General features: G+C 36.7%; 1 protein-coding gene across 1 annotated transcript in view; it reads right to left on the minus strand.

The window, feature by feature from the left end:
• Nucleotides 1-204: 204 nt before the first annotated feature.
• TTC6 (tetratricopeptide repeat domain 6) overlaps nucleotides 205-16,103 on the minus strand; it is a 59,625-nt gene continuing 43,726 nt past the window's right edge. Inside the window, exons 19-25 of the mRNA XM_026090832.1 lie at nucleotides 14,862-15,011; nucleotides 14,147-14,287; nucleotides 13,426-13,539; nucleotides 2,883-3,035; nucleotides 2,518-2,688; nucleotides 802-1,027; nucleotides 205-341 (exon numbers count right to left, since the gene is read on the minus strand). Coding sequence (XP_025946617.1) covers nucleotides 205-341; nucleotides 802-1,027; nucleotides 2,518-2,688; nucleotides 2,883-3,035; nucleotides 13,426-13,539; nucleotides 14,147-14,287; nucleotides 14,862-15,011 — 1,092 coding nt within the window. The remainder of the gene's footprint in view (nucleotides 342-801; nucleotides 1,028-2,517; nucleotides 2,689-2,882; nucleotides 3,036-13,425; nucleotides 13,540-14,146; nucleotides 14,288-14,861; nucleotides 15,012-16,103) is intronic.

Consider the following 16,103-nt stretch of genomic DNA (forward strand, 5'->3'; position numbering starts at 1 on the left):
AAAAATTAAATGCAGTATTCTGTTCTTAAATAACTCTGGTCAGTTTTGCACTGAATCAGGTGCATTTAGGAAAATAAAATGCATATAGAATATATAAGAATGACGATAGATTATTAATTTTTCTTGCATGGAAGAAAATCTTTTTAACTGCAAATCTGAGAAATCTGTAAATAGAAGCCACATGGTATTAGAACTGACATCTTTTCACATGGAATTAATCTGTTCTTGAATGCTGATTGCTTGTTTGTAGTCATCCACAGCTTCCTTCCTGAAACCCAGTTTACCACGAATATCAGCTCTAAATTTATACATCAAGGCATCATTGGGCTGAATTGACAATGCTGTAAAAAATAAGAAATAGAAATTTAGGTATTTTTTACATTATTATATGATTATAAAGATAAGCATGTACCAGAAAAAAGCTCATGTCAATGCCCAAAATCTTTTTCAAACATGCTTTCACAAGAGAAAACAGAGATCAAACTAATTAACTTTACACCAAGAAGTAGGCAACTCTGTAATAATATTTATGCTTCAGATTTTTTTTCCTTTTTGATGTAATTTATGAACCCCACTTCAATTTTGCCCCAACAGCAGAAATTACACTTTCCTTGTAGTAACAGCATATTTACTTTAACTTCCTTTTTTTAATAACATCATAATATCTTCTCAAAGTAACTAGAAAATATACTAACAAAAATAAACACCTACTTTCTGAACTATGAAATAAAGCCAAGTAATTTGTTATCATAATTGTTAGTATGCTACCAAATGTAATCATACCTGGTAAATAAAGATTACCTGTTGAAATGTCTTTCTCAGCTAGCTCATATTGCTTTAATCCGTTATAGAAATTTGCCCTGTTAAAATACACTGCTGAAGAGAATGGACAGAGGCAAACTGCCTTCTCAAAGTCTTCCTTTGCTTCTTTAATATTTTTTAATAATGTATTTGTAATAGCACGATTCATAACAGCAGATTTGTTTCTTGGGTCAAGTTCTAATGCCTTGGAATAATAGCAATAGGCCTACAAAATACATGAATTGAAGATAAAATACACTGTTAAAATTTGGGGAAATGGTTTATGTACAAATTAGAAATTCTGGTTTGTTTTTTAAAGTTGTTTATGTTCCTAAGTCTTTACTTGTTCTGCTTAATGTTCTTTGTGCATAGAAGCGAGAGGCACAGCACCAGCATGTCTATCCACAAATAGGTCAATATACTATCAACACCCAGACAGATTTTTGAAAAAAGCAGGAGAGTATCAGCTTATACTGAATCATAATTATAGCACAGAAGAAATGACCTATGCACTAAAGTCAATTTGAATTAAGCTAGAATATGAATTTATAATGCAACGCCTCATCTTGAACATCTTCATAATCAGACAGCCTCTGGGAGCAGAGTAAGGAACCAGAGAAGCAGAAGAAAGAGGAAGAACAGCCTCTGGAAGACCAGTCATGGAAGAACGATACTAGATGCAGAAGAAAAAGAAACTACATGATCACAGGAGAAGCCATATGCAGAGCACTGACCTTGGACTCCTGAGGGATTTCCGATCCAAGTCTAACTAATACCCAAGAGCAACAAGGAGTCTGACTCAGAGAAACATACCAGAACATTAAATTGTTTTCTTACATATACCTATTTCTTTTGCTGTATGGAGTACAAATTATCTACATTTATAATCTTTTGCCAAGCGTGTAAATAATGAACACCTCAATACATGAACTGCAAGCTGAAGTGCTTACAGATGCAAATCTGGGAGAGAATTAATTTGAGTAGATGAAATGTGCTGAAGCATCAGCACCAGTCCTGGGTTTCCATAGCTGCTGGACCATAAAGTCCCAACCAAATAAAAAAATAATACTGAGCCTATGCCCAGGAAGTGTGACAGGAAGACCAAAGGATAAATCATGCTGGGGCCTCCTCAGACAGAGAGAGATAAATGGGCCTTGCCTTCAAGCAATTTTCAAAGTCTCTCTGCAAGAGGAATTTCAGTATCCAGCTTTTCTGTATTTGAAGATCCCTACTGTATTTCAGCAGAATGAGGTGATTTAAAACTGAAATTACTGTGGCAACAGGAGAAAGATCCAGCTTCTTGGTTTAAGCCTATCAGCAGGAGATTCTTTTCATTCTCTTCTCATGGTGCTGTAGGGAATCTGGGCAAGTTATTTAGTCTCTATTTGCCATATTTTACAGGGCAACTATGAGACTTACGTTGGTTGGTTTTACTGAAAAAACAGGAGAATTTAGGTACCTCAATTATTTACAGATTTTTGAAATGTTTATCATAGCTGTCGTGAATTTCAGTTCACTCATATCAATAATAAAATGTCCAGTATTAGGACAATCATTTGTTAATAATTGCTACAGATTAATTCATCTCTCTTTAGAGGACAAAAACTATGAAATTCAATGAAAGAAAAGTTCAAGTTAATATATTTAGCTTGGTACCGACGGTATTTATACAAGAGTCAAGGAAAACAGTTCTGAAGATGGTATAGAGAGACTTACCTGTGAAAACTGTCGATTACGGAAGTAGATATTTCCTGCATTGAAATAGGCTAAGGCATAGTCAGGGTCAACAGAAATTGCATGTTGATAGTCTCTCATGGCACAGGATAGGTATCCCATAAACTGATTGATAACACCCCGATTTGTTAGCAGCGGAGCAGTGGTAGTGAGCTGAAAAACAGTAATAAACACATGCTTATTTAGGGAAAGTTCACACTTTTACAGTAACTTTGTTTCTCAAAGATACAGTCATTAAAAATGCAATTGCACCTTCTAATACAAATTGTCGACTATTCATATACAGTGTTGGCTGGCTTTATAACAACAGGTTCATTTTAGTAAAATCACTTTAAGCTAACATTTACCTTTAACGCAGCATTTGTATCTTGAAATGCAGCAAAAGTTTCGCCCATCTGAAGACAGACTGAAGCTCGTCCATCATATGCAGCAGGGCATTTTGGATCAATGTCAATAGCAATTGTAAATTGGTTCCAAGCTTTTTGAAACTTTCCAAGGGCCTAAAATGAATTGCAGTATGTCCACAATAATAAATATATGAAATGCCAAACAACATACTAAGGGCCCCATTTAAAAATTTACAGCAGAAAATGTAAGCATGTTTATATTTACAAATGCACTTAACTAAAATACAGAAAAAAATGCATTCAAATACCTTGTTAATTGTGCAATACCCATTCTCCTTGCAAATATGTATCTGCTACAACTGCTTTAGCTACAAGTATTACATCTTCTCTAGCACAGAATCATAGAACGGTTGAGGTTGGAAGGGAACTCCAGAGATCGTGTAGTACAACCTTACTGCTCAAAACAGGGTCTAGAGCAGGCTGCTCAGGACTGTATCCAGTCGCATTTTGAATATCTCCAAGTATGGAGACTCCACAAACTCTGAGCAAGCTTTTCCAGTGTTCAATCACCCTCACAGTAAAAAAGTTTTTTCTGATGCTTACATGGAACTTCTTGTATTTCAAATTGTGCCCATTGCCTCTTGTCCTGTCACTGGATACTGCTGAGAAGAGTCTGGCTCAGTCTTCTTTACTCCCTCCCATCAAATATTTATATACGTTGATAAGATCCCCCCTGAGCCTTCTCTTCTCCAAGTTAAACAGTCCCAGCTCTCTCTACTTCTCTTATGACAGATGATCCAAGCCATTAATCATCTTTGTGGCTCTTTGCTGGACTCTCTAGCAGCATGTCTACATCTTGCTTGTACTGGGAAGCCCAGGACTGGACACAGCACTCCAGATATGGCCTCACCAGTGCTGAGTAGAAGGGAAGGATTGCCTCCCTTGACGTGCTGGCAATGCTTGTCCTAGTGCAGCCCAGTAAGCTGCCGGCCTTCTTTGCTGCAAGGGCACATTGCTGGCTCACGTCCAGCTTGTTGTCCACCAGGACCCCCAGGTCCTTCTCTGCAAAGCTGCTCTCCAGCCAGTCTGCCCCTAGGCTGTACTGGTGCATGAGATCATTCCTCCCCAGGGGCGGGACTTCACACTTCCCTTTGTTGAACTTCATGAGGTTCCTAACCACCCATTTTTCCAGCCTGTCAAGGTCCCTCTGAATGGTGGCACAACCGTCTGGTGTATCAACCGCTCCTCTCAGCTTTGTATCATCTGCAAACTTGCTGAGGATGCATTCTCATATCATCCAGATCATTAATGAAGATGTTAAACAGTATTGAACCCAGTATCAACCCTGAGGTACTTTCACTAGTGACTGGCCTCCAGCTGGACTTCACGCCACTGATCATGACCCTTTGAGACCAGCAGTTCAAGCAGTTTTCANGTCCTGTCACTGGATACTGCTGAGAAGAGTCTGGCTCAGTCTTCTTTACTCCCTCCCATCAAATATTTATATACGTTGATAAGATCCCCCCTGAGCCTTCTCTTCTCCAAGTTAAACAGTCCCAGCTCTCTCTACTTCTCTTATGACAGATGATCCAAGCCATTAATCATCTTTGTGGCTCTTTGCTGGACTCTCTAGCAGCATGTCTACATCTTGCTTGTACTGGGAAGCCCAGGACTGGACACAGCACTCCAGATATGGCCTCACCAGTGCTGAGTAGAAGGGAAGGATTGCCTCCCTTGACGTGCTGGCAATGCTTGTCCTAGTGCAGCCCAGTAAGCTGCCGGCCTTCTTTGCTGCAAGGGCACATTGCTGGCTCACGTCCAGCTTGTTGTCCACCAGGACCCCCAGGTCCTTCTCTGCAAAGCTGCTCTCCAGCCAGTCTGCCCCTAGGCTGTACTGGTGCATGAGATCATTCCTCCCCAGGGGCGGGACTTCACACTTCCCTTTGTTGAACTTCATGAGGTTCCTAACCACCCATTTTTCCAGCCTGTCAAGGTCCCTCTGAACAGCAATGCAATGATCTGGTGTAAGTATGAGGGAAGTAGCAGAAAAAGTGTAGTGCAGTATATTATTCACACAAGAAATCTATCAGATTTAACAAGAACTGGATTGTTTTCTGTAAAGCTGATTCTAGTTTTCAAAGTGGCAAGAAATAGGACTTCCCTTAAGTGGCTAGTATATGGAATATTGCTGTCAAAAACCCTTTTGTGATGTTAGCCCTAAACTGTTCAATTATTCTGTATTATACTGTGTGAGTTCATTCTTCAAGTGAAAAAAACCCCACAAAACTATAACTTCTTCAGATCAAGCATTGTTTGAATACTGTTCAGTTTTAATAAACTTGTGAATTGAGGCTTTTCCAGTCTACGCTTGACCAAAGCTTAGTTAATACAGCTAGTTCTTAGATTTTTCAATAATAATATATTATATTAATGATATTTAATTTAAAAAGTTCTTTACTTTGATATTAAATCCTGATTAATGGATTTAGAACCATTAAAAAACAAAGTTTTAAATAAAAATGTGGACATAACATTTAGCTGTAGGAGAAATTAAATTTTATTTCTAACTCTGAAATGTATGTAACTACAAAAAAGTTTTAATTATGTCAGTATTTAATATATTTGTATTTTCTTTGCTATTGTACTCTGGAAATGGGTATATATGTAATCATAGAGGGCTCCAAATACAGTTAGATCAATCTGCAAACAGTGAAACATTGTCATAGTCAAACTGAAGTCAGTGCATATGCACATGACTTGTAGGAATTTGAAAGTTTGTGTTTTAATTTCTAAAGTATCATTGCATCCCCCTGAATAAGTTATTGCTTAAAATACATATTATGTTTTTGTAGGCTTTGAAAGATTATGGAGTTCTTCTTCTGCTTGAATTGAGTAAGGAAATAGTTTTTAAAGTGTTAATTAATCGTGGACTGCTCTACGTGGAACTTGGTGATTATGCTAATGCATGTGAGGTACTGAGTCCTTCTTTGTTTACAGGAAACTTGGACTTTTTCTGTCAATTATAATCCATTGCTGATATGAAGACCAATCTGCTGGTTTCTGTTTTCTTCTGAAGTAGTCTGTGCCCAGTTCTTATTTGCTTAACACCTAATGGCGCTCTGGCAGCGAAGAGTACAAATAAACTGCAGTTTTACTTGTTTTACAACAATTTTATACGGCTAGAGTTAAGCATGGGAGTTGAACAAAATTTAATAAGCAAGAACCTGATTTTTCTTCTTTTTTAATCTTGAAGTCATTTATGTTGAGTCCAAATGCACACGAACTCATAGCAGAAACCTGTGTAAATGGAGGGTTCTGATTAAGTGGGCTTGTTCTGTGTGTGTGTGTGTGTGTGTGTGTGCACGCGCGCACACGCAAATGCCCATTTTTGTTGAAAGGGAAGGAAGGTAAAACCCTGAGTTAGTTTTCTTAAATGTAAGAAAAAAGTATGTGATCCTGAAACTGACTCGCAATGTAGGCAACTCTTTCACTTACTGGGACTCCATCTGGTATAGCAATAGTAAGCTAGAAACCTAACAGTGCTAAACATCACTCTTTCAAACATATGTTTTTTCTTATTTTTGAAATTTAAATAATTTACATTTTTTAAAAATTTTGAATTTTTCTTTCCTTTAAAGCAAGGGTTTTTTTCTTAGTATAGCTGAGAAAAATGGAGGCATTTGTTGCCTCCATTGTGGACTAATAACTTTAAACTTTGATATCTTTGTTATGTGATACCAAGAATTTCAGCATAGGCAGTCTAAAAATAGAGTAATACTTCTTATTTCCAAATATAGATTGAAAAATGAATATGAATCCCGTTCCAGTGACCCATAAACATCCCATTGGAAATACATACCAAAAGCCCTTTGCAGCTGATAGACCCTGCATAGAAATAAATGAAATAGAGCTATTGCTTTATTCATCTCTCTTATGCTTCAAGGATGCAATTGATCAGAATAGTTCAGAGAAGAGACTGAGATGATGCAAGCTGATGCATAAGGGCAGTAAAAGGACACTGGGGAATTGTGATAATGGGGCAGAACCAGCAGAATCGGCAAACAGTTCTTTGAATGGATTGTAGAGAAGACAAATTTACAAAATGGTAGTTGAACAACAGACACAAAAACATTATAGCTAATTTAAAGAAAGAAACAAGGATTTATAAATATGCTTGAGAATGTCTTGTATGCCAATCAGTTTTGTTAATATGTTGTTGCAAGAAGTATGTCTGAATACTTCTTGTTGAATTAGGATATAATTGTTTAAGCATAGATTCATGCTAATTGAGTTGAGTATATTCCAGTATGAATTGGGTGCACTGGAAGAAACAGGAAAAAGTATGATTTAGTCTACAGAAGAACTGAATTGCTAAATGGAGGTGCCTGTCCTGGTTGATTCTGTGAAGTGTGGGGTTAACCTCTCAGGGTAGCACCTTTGGTTAAAGTAAACCAAACCTAGTTTTTGGAACTGTGATCCTGCTTTTGCTCTGCTCTATATACGGAGCAGAGTGAATAGTTTAAATTGCACGTACGAAGAATTGTCTTAGCTTTGTTGGGAATTCTTTGAAAGGCTTTGGTGGATTGAAGCAGTGTGTCTCAGTAGTTTTTCAGAGGCAGACCTATTATTTTATGATATTAATTTGAACAAGGAAAAATTGATTTTGTAGCTGTAATTCAGTGGATGCATCAGCTAAACTGCTCCTACTACATACTGATTGCTTTCCCATGCAGAGACCTAAAGTGCTTCCTTATTCATAATTGAAATGTTTCTGTCTGATTTTTAAAAGCACCTGTACACTTTTTTCAGTTGAACTACATGTATCAAAATCGCATACATTTTGACAAATGTTCTGAATGTTAGTAAAAGGAAAAGTTAAAAGTCTTGAAAACAGTGATTTATAATAAAAGCCCTATTATGAAAGTAACTAGATAATTTTATTACTGGAACAGTTTTATTGAAATTGCATATAGTTAAATATGTTTTCAATATGTATATTTAAAAATAACAATTTAGGTAAAGTGTTTCTATTAAAAACAAACAAACAATACCTTTTTGGAAAGTTTTATTTCTGGAAATGATGCCTCTGGTTTCCTGGGAAATACTATGATCTTACATAATTTGAAAGATTTTATTCTATCAAAATCTTGGACATTAAGTATGAAAACAATTTTTACAGTTTAATACATTTCCTGTTCTCCTGAAAGTATAATGTAGTGTCAGAAGTCATCTCCCTTTTCGTATAAAAATATAAAGTTGTTTTGCTAAAAACATAATTTTAGGTGAAGTGAAACAATACAAATTTATATGTTTTAATGTCTTTCTTTTCAGGACTTCAAAGTAGCAACATTGCATAGTCCGTTTGATAGCCAGATCTTCCAAGCTATTGGAATCTGCTATCACAGGTAAGATAGGTAGTTTTGTTTGATGCAGAGTAGGGACAGGGAGCAATTGCTGAACTTGATGCTCCAGTTCAGCACGTTGAAAACTGGATATTGAGCACATTGAGAACTGGAAGAAGGGTGAGTGGCTAAGAGGAATGGAAAAAAGAATAAATTATGTATTTTTCAAGTTTAACAACTTAAAATTAAAATCCCCTTTCTGGAGCTTCTGTTATCCAGCAACTATATGTTCATGGCAGAATCAGAAGGAAATAGGGCAATAAAATAGATCCAAGAGAATGACTGAAGAACAAAGAATTATGAGAGGTAAGCAGAGACATAAATCCCCACCCTTGAATTGGATTGGAAGTAATATAAAGTTGTGTTAGTTTGTTCAGAAATAGTTAGGATGCAGTTTCTGATTAGATCTGCACTTTGTGCTTTAAAGCAAAGCAAAAGCCTCAGTGGTTTTCCTTGCATGAATTTTTTATTTTGACATTCTGAAGTATAGTTTCATCAAAATGAAATTTATTCTGAGAGATTAAAGTAAATCTGTTAAGTCATTAAAATAGATACAATGTAGAAGAATTAAGCACATCAGTATTTTAGTCTACTTATCATAGTGACAGCTGGAGTCCATAGATGATCGTCTTGCGAAATAGTAACTAAGCTATTAAAATTTCATTTATATCAATGTGTCAGTTTAGTTTATATCTATTTTATTCTAGAGTTCCTCTGTCATCTATCACTGCAGAACCCTGTTGCTGCTAAGGCAGTGTGGGGATGGATGTATTTAGGATTTTAGCATCAAAATTCTTGTGTTAGTATGCCTGTTGTCTCACAGTGTCTGTGTGGTGCAGAACTAACATAGTAAYGCTGAGTCCTGTTTCTAAGAAGAGGACATACAGTTTTGGTGCTTCTGTCTAAATAATTCTCAACTGTCAAAAGGGGTCACTGGTAACCACACAGCTCAGCTACAGCCCATTTTAAGATGCATTTGGGATCCATTCCACAACCTCTTAAGTTTATGACTGCCCATCTACATGATTGGCATGGTGTCCTAATTTGTTTTGGCGACAAGTGCTGTGCTTAAAAAAAGCTTTTGGTTTATAACCCTTAAAATTTTATGTTAGCCAAATCTATTTAATCTTTCTCCCTTTGCTAAAGAAATCAAGCTGTGCTACAGGTAGAATCTGGATATTTAGCTTATATTCAAACACCATCTTATCTTCCAGTATCTTATTGATTAAATGACTTTGTACTTTGACATATTAAAATTTTTGCTTTATATGTGAAGATATCTACTAGCATTCATTGGCATTTAACTTGTTTAATGCTTTTTATTCCTTGCTGGTATACCCTAAATGTGTTAAGTTTTGTGTCTTTATCTAAGGACAGAATTCTACAGTTGGCCTACTCTTAGATCAGAATGGTCTATGCCTGAATATCAGTTGTTTTTACCCTGCAAGGTTATCATAGTTTGGATATGCTCAAGAGCTGATATGAGAAAAAAACAGAGAAAAGGCTTATATTAGAAGTAAATTATTTATGGCTGAAACAGCTGTGTCTGAACAGACTAACAAAAAAGCATATAGGGTCATGACATTTAGACAGCATGAATGACTCGGTTAAAGTCTACATTAGAATCTGCTGAGTACCAATGTTGAAGAAGTAAAATCTTGGCCCAGCAAAAGTTAATGAGACTTGCTGTTTTCTTCATTGGGCCAAGGATTTCAAACTGAATTTTGCAAGATCTTAGACCAACTGCCTTCACTGTTCTAATAAACTTTAGAGAGCACATAGAGAAAGCAAAACTAAGGAAAGAAAAAGTTTTGTCAATCAGTAAGAATTCAGCTGTTTTCTGAGATAATGATGTGGTAGTACTTGCTGATCATTCATAAGTTGAGAATCTTGTTTATAAAAATGGTAAAAAGGTAAACAGAGCTAATAGTCATTAATATCTCCATTTTTAGACTTAATGAGTTTGAAGAAGCTGTGAGATCATTTAACCAGGTTCTCAAACTAGATCCCATTTCTGTGGATGCCTATGTTGGAAGAGGAAATTCATACATGGAAAACAGACATGAGCCTGATCGTAAACAAGCACAGAAAGACTTCTTGAAAGCACTTCACCTGAATCCAAAGTGTGTGAAAGCCAGAATTTGCTTAGGATACAACTTGCAGGTAACACCAAAATTCATTGTAAGTAATACGCATAATCAAAGAAAATAACATTAATTTTGTATGTATATATTTATAAAATATAAAATGTCTAAGGGATCAACAGGATAAAGTAATCCATATGCTTAATGTAGATCTTACGGGGTCTCCTTTCTTTTTAAATAAATGAGTAGACCATTATTCTCTTTTCACATTTGTGCCCAATCTTGTTGGAGATTTGCTCTTGAATAATGACATATCAAGTAGCCTTACACTCATTTGATTCACATATATGGTGCTCTGATCAACTAAGTACTGTGATTTTTTTGTGTGTATGAGCTATTTATTGAAATAAAAAGTGGTCAAAGTGTTGACAAATCTATGTAAAAAAAAAATTACAAAATACAATGCTAACAAATCTGTTAAAATCCCTTGGAAAATGACATGTGTATAATGATCTCTGAAAACTACTTAACTACATTCAAAAATGAACAGTACTGCATTAGTAGGGGGGTATGTGATATGATTTGACAGGGTTTTTTTTCTCCATGTCTTGATTCCTATAATTTTCCTACCTGCTTGTCTGAAATGTCTTGAATTGTGAATGTTGTTGTGAATTAATTTTTGCCAGTGAGGCACTAATGTTAGTGACCTGTGTTGGGTCATCTTGGGTAGGTTTCATGCAAATTTACTTTTACAGCTTTGCCAATGCACTTGAATTCTAGTCAATGCTTTTGCAGTGCTTTATGAAGTACTAAGTAATAGGAAAAACCTACAGTGACTTCCTTGGTGAGTAACAGGATATAGGTAGGAATTAGACATCTCAGGTGCAGGGTGCAGCCCGGAAAGCTAGTATTGTGGTATGTGCTTAATTTCTGAGGTGCCTAAAACTCACTTGATGCCTTTTCTTTAGCCTGATTGTGTCTTTGGAGCTTAAATGTAAGCTCCATGTGGAGAAGTATTTTGGTGTAGGGAACTAGATGCTTAGCCTTCCCCCTTAGCTTAATCAATCCATAAATTAGGTAAAGTGTTTACATTTTACCTCCGGTCCCAAAGGCCTGACTCACCCAGAATTTATCACTTTTTTGACAGTGCAACATCCTTCATGAAGTATAGTATGCCAAAATTCCGTTTGAATGTACAGGGAAAGTACTTATCTTTTGCATAGCAGCAGGAGAGGTTCCTGAGGACTCTAAAAGCAAATATCACTCCTATTTTCAAAAAGGATGATCTGGGGAACTACAAGACAGACAGCCTTACCTTGATCCCTGGGTAGGTGATGGAGCAAATAATTCTGGAAACCATTTTCAAACACATGAAGGACAAGAAAGTGATCAGTAGTAGTCAGCATGGATTTATGAAGGCAAAATCACTTTTAACCAGCATGAGAGCCTTCTATGATGAGATGACTAGCTTGGTGGATGAGGGAAGAACAGTGGATGTTGTTTATCTCAAATTTGGCAAAGCCTTCAACACTGTCTCTCATAAAATCCTCATGGATGAGCTGATAAAGTACAAGTTAGATAAGTAGACAGTGAAGTGGAYTGAAAACTGCTTGAACTGCTGGTCTCAAAGGGTCATGATCAGTGGCGTGAAGTCCAGCTGGAGGCCAGTCACTAGTGAAAGTACCTCAGGGTTGATACTGGGTTCAATACTGTTTAACATCTTCATTAATGATCTGGATGATATGAGAATGCATCCTCAGCAAGTTTGCAGATGATACAAAGCTGAGAGGAGCGGTTGATACACCAGACGGTTGTGCCACCATTCAGAGGGACCTTGACAGGCTGGAAAAATGGGTGGTTAGGAACCTCATGAAGTTCAACAAAGGGAAGTGTGAAGTCCCGCCCCTGGGGAGGAATGATCTCATGCACCAGTACAGCCTAGGGGCAGACTGGCTGGAGAGCAGCTTTGCAGAGAAGGACCTGGGGGTCCTGGTGGACAACAAGCTGGACGTGAGCCAGCAATGTGCCCTTGCAGCAAAGAAGGCCGGCAGCTTACTGGGCTGCACTAGGACAAGCATTGCCAGCACGTCAAGGGAGGCAATCCTTCCCTTCTACTCAGCACTGGTGAGGCCATATCTGGAGTGCTGTGTCCAGTCCTGGGCTTCCCAGTACAAGCAAGATGTAGACATGCTGCTAGAGAGTCCAGCAAAGAGCCACAAAGATGATTAATGGCTTGGATCATCTGTCATAAGAGAAGTAGAGAGAGCTGGGACTGTTTAACTTGGAGAAGAGAAGGCTCAGGGGGGATCTTATCAACGTATATAAATATTTGATGGGAGGGAGTAAAGAAGACTGAGCCAGACTCTTCTCAGCAGTATCCAGTGACAGGACTTGAACTGGCTTCTCTGAAGAGTGATTAAGAATGACTTATAGTACCTTATCCATGGAGGAACTATCATTTTCCCATCTTAAGGTTTTAATTTCATTTACTGTAATCTCCTATTTTTCTTTATCTGTCTGCATCATTCTTGCTCAATTAACCACAAGGTCCTTGCCCAAGGTCATGATTTGACTTGAGACACCTGAACTCATATACTTGAGAATTAGTCTGACCTCTGAAAACAGGCCTCATGAAAAAGATAACTCAGCATGCTCTTCTTCACAGCCCAAAGCTGTGCTGTGCCTGTGTGTGTCCTCTTGTGCCTTTGGCATACAATAAAGCTAGGAAGCAAAAGCATTTAGGGACAGTTGACTAGCAAGTCAACAGAAGCTGAAATATGTGAATGAGGATTGTATGTACATCAAATCGCAGTTCTGATATAGTCTTCTCCTGGATCTAGTCCTTAGATTTTTCAAGGGATATCAAAGGGTAATTAATATGACTGTAAAGACAAAAAAAAAAAAAAAAAAAAAAAGCTAATTCTTGAAAACAATTTCCTGAACATCTCAATCATTCAGGAAGAGATTGCAAGAGATCAGAAATTCTGATTAATTGTCAATAACAGCTATTATGAACAATTGAGTAATCATGTGATGTTGAAAAAATGAATACCGTACCTTTCTGAAATCCTTTATTTGATGATAACAAACTGCTCTGTTATAATAAGCCAAAATGCAGGATTTGTTAAGGTCAATAGTTTTGGAAAGATCTTCAACTGCAACTTTGTATGTCTGCACATGCAAAAACACTTTGTATAAATTATAGTTCACAGCACTACATATTCTTCCTTAAATAATAGCCTATTGTGAAATTTAATTTCATAGTTTTATATTTTTGTTTATTCATCAGCACTGGAAAACATCCTACTATTTCATGACGTTCACTATGGACTAGTTACTGCAGTCCTTTTCAGTGGGAACACTTCTGTAGAAGCTCTATTTGGGCAAACCAAACATTCTTAGTATTTGCTTACATCATATGCATTTAACGCAATACAAAATCAATCCTTAATTTTACTAGCACAAACAAAGTGGCTTCAAAGGGGAAGTAATCAAGTTAGGGTTCAATTAAATCAAAAAGTTAATCAAGTAAAATTTCTTCCTTCCATCAGCAACACTATTCTCCAAAGCTTTTACCACTATTCAGGAATAACGTGGTAACTAGGATAGATTATCAAAGGTTCTAAGGGAGCTACAGACCCCTTCTCCTACCACCAGCACAGCCTGCATCTGCATAGTCTTGGCATATGTTCCATGACACCCTCTTGATCCCAGACGAATCCAACTTTAATAACTTGTGTGTTACATTCAAATGTACAACAGTAACAGACATTCCCACCTTATTGTGATACTTCAAAGTTCCTCGGTAAAAATAAGCTTTCACACTGTTAGGATGAATTTTGATAGCCTCATTACAATTCAGAATTGCCTTAGAGTATCTGCCTTTACTTCCGTAGTAAACAGCACGACTCATATATGCCTATAGAAATGGAGACAGAACGATGTGGTACAATGCTAAAAAAGCTGGGGGGGGTTTAAGACAAGCATTAAATAAAAGTAAGGAATCACAAGTTTCATAAAAAATATGCATCTTATGAAACATATTCATATGAGAGAAAAAAAAGTAGGATGTCTCAATTATAATAATGAAAAGCAGCAAGAAAATTGAAACAAAAAATATATATATATGTTCGAGTAAATGAGCCAAAAATTAAATGCAGGAAAAGTCTTTAGATTTGAAAAAAAACAATATCCAAAGAAAGGCTATTAGACAGACAGACACATTCTGAACAAAAAGCCTAAGTGATGGGCAAACTATTCCTTAAAGGGAATCTTTGAAACTGCTTTGAAGCAAAAACAGTTTGTTACAGCACGATGGAAAAGGTGTTCTGATATTCTTTTATCTGACATTCYGAGAAAAAGAAGATGAGCAATAAATAGAGTGCTGGCTGGCAGATTACACAGCAGTATACCCATAAATGCAGAATGTGTCATTCTTTGAATCCATCCTAAAGTGCCTCACAAAAAAAAGCTACCAGGAGTCTTTATATTACCTGGAAATGTGATGGACAAAGCGCAAGCGTTTGATTGAAATCTTGGATACACTTAGCTTGTCTGAGTTGCATTCTACACAGCCGTCGCTGATAGAAAGCATCAGGATAATTTGAATGCAGTCTGATAGCCATACTAAAAGTGTCACAGGCCTAAAAGGATGACATATCATTTGGATTAAACATGATCCGTTTGTATGTAGTTTAAACCACAGGCAGTTGGTTAACTGACTGAATTGTACAGATAATCCTTACCAACTTATGCGGTTGGAACCCAACATACATCTGCATTGCTTTTTACTGTTTTCATCTGTTTACTGCTACTAAAAATTTTGTAATGTTTAATGCCCTATATAACACAATCATAATCACAGTGTGGTACAATCTAACCCATTTAATAACCTCTTCAGTGAGACTACAAAGGTTTAACCAAGCACATGGTCTTCTGTCTGTAAAGAGCTGAAATACTGAAGTTATTTATTACAAAGGACAATGAACTAACATGGCAAACCTGCAACTCCTTTAAAATCCATCTAGATAGTTTTTCCCTCTACATTGCACATTAGCTTACAAAGTCATGGTCTTTTCTGGGATCTACARCTGTAATACCAGACCTATATTGACACAGAAAGTCACCTTTTGCAATTGTCATGTGTCACCACATTAGACATTTCAGATATTTCTGACAGCCTTCTTCCAAAAGAATATCAGCTATGACTGTCGGGTTTAGAGGCAAACAAGGCAAGAAATGTTCTCTTGGCCTATGAAATTCTGATATTTCAAATGTTTCTAGTTTCAACCTTGAGCCTTTTAGCCAATCAACAACTGAAACACATTTACTAAAATACTGAAATAGAAACACTGGCACGAACCCACATTGGACATTACACAAAGCTCACTGATAGGCTTTCAATATGGAGACTTCTTTCTTGAAAGCCAATATAGTTAAAAGTATTTATTTTACTAAAACTAGATAAATATATTTTTCTTAGGTAATATAGTTTATTTTTTTAAAAGTATTATACATCAGATAAAGGACAAATGGAACCTATTAGGGCTGTTTTGAAGAACAGTAATATAGAAAACAATTATGCAATCAGTGCCATAACTAAGAAAATATTCCAGGAATCCTCTTGTCCAAGTTTAGTGCCAATTCACTAAACCATTCATACGCCTGCATGAGTACAGTTTTTTGTCTATAGCATCTGTGAAAACATTGATACACAGGTAAGAAATTCATGTTGT

Source organism: Apteryx rowi, unplaced genomic scaffold (assembly GCF_003343035.1).
Source record: "Apteryx rowi isolate R43461 unplaced genomic scaffold, aptRow1 scaffold_88, whole genome shotgun sequence".
NCBI classification, from domain to species: Eukaryota; Metazoa; Chordata; class Aves; order Apterygiformes; family Apterygidae; genus Apteryx; species Apteryx rowi.